Below are 4,172 nucleotides of genomic sequence, written 5' to 3' on the forward strand. Positions count from 1 at the left end.
GGGAAAGAGAGACAGAAACATCAATGATAAGAGAGAATCATTGATTGGCTGCCTTCTGCACACCCCCTACTGGGGATCGAGCCTGCAACCCAGGCATGTGCCCTTGACTGGAATCGAACCTGGGACCCTTCAGTCCGCAGGCTGACGCTCTATCCACTGGGCCAAACCAACCAGGGTGCAACACTGTCATTCTTTTAAGACATATTCGTGTTTTGGAAATGGGCAATGATCACCGAGAGCCGAGAGTTACGAAAAGGGCGTGAGATGAAGCTCGGTCACTTCACGCCTCGTCGGACACTCACAGCGGGTCCCAAGCAGCAAGCGCGATTTGTATCTTCCTGTGAAGAGGCCCGACCGCCCCCAGCAGAGGAGCCTCGGGGAGTACAGGGGTGGCCTCCTCCGCACACATCTCTGCAGATCGCACGCGTCCTGATGAGCCGATTCGGTCCAGTCCTGTGACTTTAGAGCCATCCCTTGATACCGCCCTACTGTGCATCCCCAACTCAACAGGACCCAGAGGAGTCCATGGTAATGAGAGGACCCGGGGCGATTCAGCAGCTGATCAAGCAGCTCATGAGGCGGCCGGCGGGGCTCAGTGCTTGAGCGTCGACCCAGAGAGCAGGAGGTCACGGTTCGATTCCCCATTAGGGCACAGGCCGGATCCCAGTGTGGGGTGTGAAGGAGGCAGCCGATCACTGATTTTTCTCTCTCATCATTGATGTTTCTATCTCTCTATCCTTCTTCCTTCCTCTCTTTCTAAAAATCAATAAAGGAGCCCCAGCCGGTTTGGCTCAGTGGATAGAACATCGGCCTAGGGACTGAAGGGTCCTGGGTTCGATTCCCGGTCAAGGGCACATGCCTGGGTTGCAGGCTCGATCCCCAGTACGGGGCGTGTAGGAGGCAGCCGATCCATGATTCTCATTGTTGATGTTTCTATCTCTCTCTCCCTCTCCCTTCCTGACATCAATAAAAATATATTGGGGGAAAAATCAATAAAGGAAAAAAAATTTTTTTTAAAGTTCACAAGCCACAGCCCTGGAGAGTGGTTGGCATTCTGTGGTGAGTGCTGGCGCCCACAAGTGCTGACACTAATGTGCATCGCCGTCTGTGCAGACCTAGAAACACACCCCGGATTCACTGCTCACCCCCCAATCACCCTTACTGGGATAACCCTGCACATCTATAATAATCATATAAGCCTAATATGCTCATTAGACTGGACAGCCGAACGACCTTCCGGACATCCTTCCGGGCGACCATCCCGACGAAAATCGGGGCTGCGAGGGCCGAGCCCCTGGCACGAATCTCGTGCATCGGGCGTCTGGTAGATAATAAAGTCAATGCTAGTCACAGGCGAGACCTTTGAGGTCCTCTGGGGGACTTCACTCAGCGACACCTTTCACAGCCCTTCGCACCTAAGCGGGGCCAGCTGGGCCCCAGTCAGCCACGTAGACCATGCGTGATGGGCTGGGGCCGTGTCCACTGGGAAGAAATTTACTGAAGGTTGTGCATGCGTGTGTATGTACACGTGTGCGCGCACGTGCATGCGTGTGTTCCATGTGTGCGCACATGTGCATATGCGTGTGAGGAAGAGAGAAACTTTCTCCCAGGCGGCCTGGGAAAGAGGGGAACATGAGTCATCCCCGGGAAGGGCAGATGACAGGCCGGGGACCGTTTCCGCGTCTGGCTCTGAGCCTGGCCGCCCTGGACAGTGGTGTCCAGCTGGCCCGGCGACACCAGGGGGGAGAGGCACACGGACTCCGTGTCCACAAGGCACAGACGCGGGACACACTGGCAGGGCTAAGCTCCAAGAGACACGCCCTTGGCAGGACCCTCCTCCTTCCCAGGAAACGTCCCAGTGGGAGCTGATCTGGGGCAGGCGAGCGCCCCCAGGCAGGCCAAGCTCTAACGCCCCCAGAGCTGTTTCTGAGCAGCCCCGGGACCACCCCACACCCCGGACCATGGACCGCTGCCTCCTGCACGCCCCGCACTGGGCCTGAGCGCAACCCGGGCACCTGCCCTGACTGGGAATCGAACCCAGGACCCTTCAGTCCGCAGGCCAATGACGCTCTATCCACGGAGTCCAACCCCGACCAGTCCGATTTCTGAGCCTGCAGCTGCCAACCCCCATTGAGAAAAGGGGGAACTGCAGGCGTCCTGGGTGGCATTTCCCCCGTCGGCTGTGACTCAGCCGGGCAGAGCCCCAGTGGGCGGCGGCCCCTCTGACCCGCATGAGCTCATGGGCGGCGAGGACCGGGAATGCGGGGCCAGTAGCTGCTCGGGGCTCCCTCGAGGCACCCTTCAGTCCGCAGGCCGACGACGCTCTATCCACGGAGTCCAAACCCGACCGATCCGTTTTCTGAGCCTGCAGCTGCCAACCCCCATTGAGAAAAGGGGGAACTGCAGGCGTCCTGGGTGGCATTTCCCCCGTCGGCTGTGACTCAGCAGGGCAGAGCCCCAGCGGGCGGTGGCCCCTCTGACCCGCATGAGCTCATGGGCGGCGAGGACCGGGAATGCGGGGCCAGTAGCTGCTCGGGGCTCCCTCGAGGCACCGCCTGGGCCCAGGGAAAGGGCAGACGTGCGGCCCTTCCTCCCAGCTCTGCCAAGTTCAACCACGTTTTGAAGCAACAGGGGGCAGGGGTGGAACCCGTGGCGGGTGAATCATGCATTCCGGGGTCTGCCCATTAAGGAAGGAGCCGAAGTGGGCGGGAGACCCAAGCAGCGCCCCCACCCCGCACATGGCATTTATTTCACGACTCAGGCAGGGGTTGCAACGCTTCCCATTTCCGAAGCTACAGAGCCAGGGGTCCAAGAAAGCAGGCCTTCGGGCTAAAATGACAGCCACTGCCCTCTGGGGACGCACAACCGGTTCTGATAACTTATTCCAGAGAGAGAGAGAGAGAGAGAGAGAGAGGGGATTCCCAGCCGTCTAGGCCCAAACCCGCGAGACGACAGGATTTCGGCTTGTCCCAGTGATTCCTGAAGCTTTGGGGAAAGGAGCAAAGAGAGGCCCACCCACATCCACACACCGCCCGCCGGGCCCCCAGGAGCACCCAGGACGGGGCCTAAGGATGCTGGGAGTCGGGGGTACTCACCCACAGGAGCACATGCGGGCCCAGCAGGGCGAGCGTGCACCAGGCACCGGCTGAGTGGGTTCGTTCACTGAACCCCACGCGTGGGTCTTTGGGGTGCGCGCCTCCACCTGAGAAAGGAAGGCGCTGGAGGAGGAGGCGGTCAATTGGGAGACGCTGAGCAGACGGCGATGGGTCAGGTGGGAGCAAGTTGCCGAGTAAATGGCTGCGCGAAGGGAGGAATCGATCACAAGCCACTGCCTGGGAAGGGGTTGGTCTCAAGCAGCTAACTTGGTCCAAGATCGAGGCCCGCATCAGGGCTCATGGCAACAGGGCCTCCGGGACAATTACGTGGATTCCACGGGGGAGTCCACGCAGGACCGTGGATCCCGTGGGAGCACAGCACCTCCTGTCACCCCGACGCCAGAGATGCTGCAGGTCATGTGGGTGCGCAAAGGAGTGTCAAGCGTCGGAAATTTCTGGAAGGACTACGTGATTCTGGAAGATCTCCACTATCAACAACACCCGCTTCCCCAGAAGGCAGACAAGAAAACCCAGAATTCATTCTGGTTATTAACTACTAACGTTTATACACACCTTTTTTTTACAAGGTGCACTCACCTGTGATCTCATTCTTAACCCTGGAACCAAAGTCGAATTAGTATTATCCGTTCGACAGAGACGCAGAAGTATATGTTGCGCTACCTCGCCAACCGGTGAAGTCTTAATGATACAAGTATAGCTGATACGTGACTATAGGCTACCCTAATTCTCTACTAGAAAATGGTTCAAAATGTCCTGACCTATCCAAGACAGATTAAATTATGTTTCATCTTTTAATGTTGAAATGTAACATTACTCACAACAGCCTAAAGGTCAAAGCAACGCAGGGGTTCGTCAGCAGATGAATGGTAAACGGAGTGTAGTCTATTCATGTGATGGAGTACTATGCAGCCTTGAAAAGGAAGAAAATGCTGACACATGCCACACCCTGGATGACCTCGTGAGGACTTTATTCTTTTTTAAAAAATATATTTTATTGATTTTTTACAGAGAGGAAGGGAGAGGGATAGAGAGTTAGAAACATCGATGAGAGAGAAA

General features: G+C 56.9%; 1 protein-coding gene across 1 annotated transcript in view; it reads right to left on the bottom strand.

Annotated features, from left to right (window-relative positions):
• Nucleotides 1–3,401, bottom strand: part of GALNT2 (polypeptide N-acetylgalactosaminyltransferase 2) — a 49,724-nt gene extending 46,323 nt beyond the window's left edge. Inside the window, exon 1 of the mRNA XM_014535979.1 lies at nucleotides 3,096–3,401. Coding sequence (XP_014391465.1) covers nucleotides 3,096–3,386 — 291 coding nt within the window. The 5' untranslated portion in view covers nucleotides 3,387–3,401. The remainder of the gene's footprint in view (nucleotides 1–3,095) is intronic.
• Between the last annotated feature and the right edge of the window lie 771 nt (nucleotides 3,402–4,172).

This window comes from Myotis brandtii, unplaced genomic scaffold, assembly GCF_000412655.1.
Source record: "Myotis brandtii unplaced genomic scaffold, ASM41265v1 scaffold1026, whole genome shotgun sequence".
Lineage (NCBI taxonomy): Eukaryota > Metazoa > Chordata > Mammalia > Chiroptera > Vespertilionidae > Myotis > Myotis brandtii.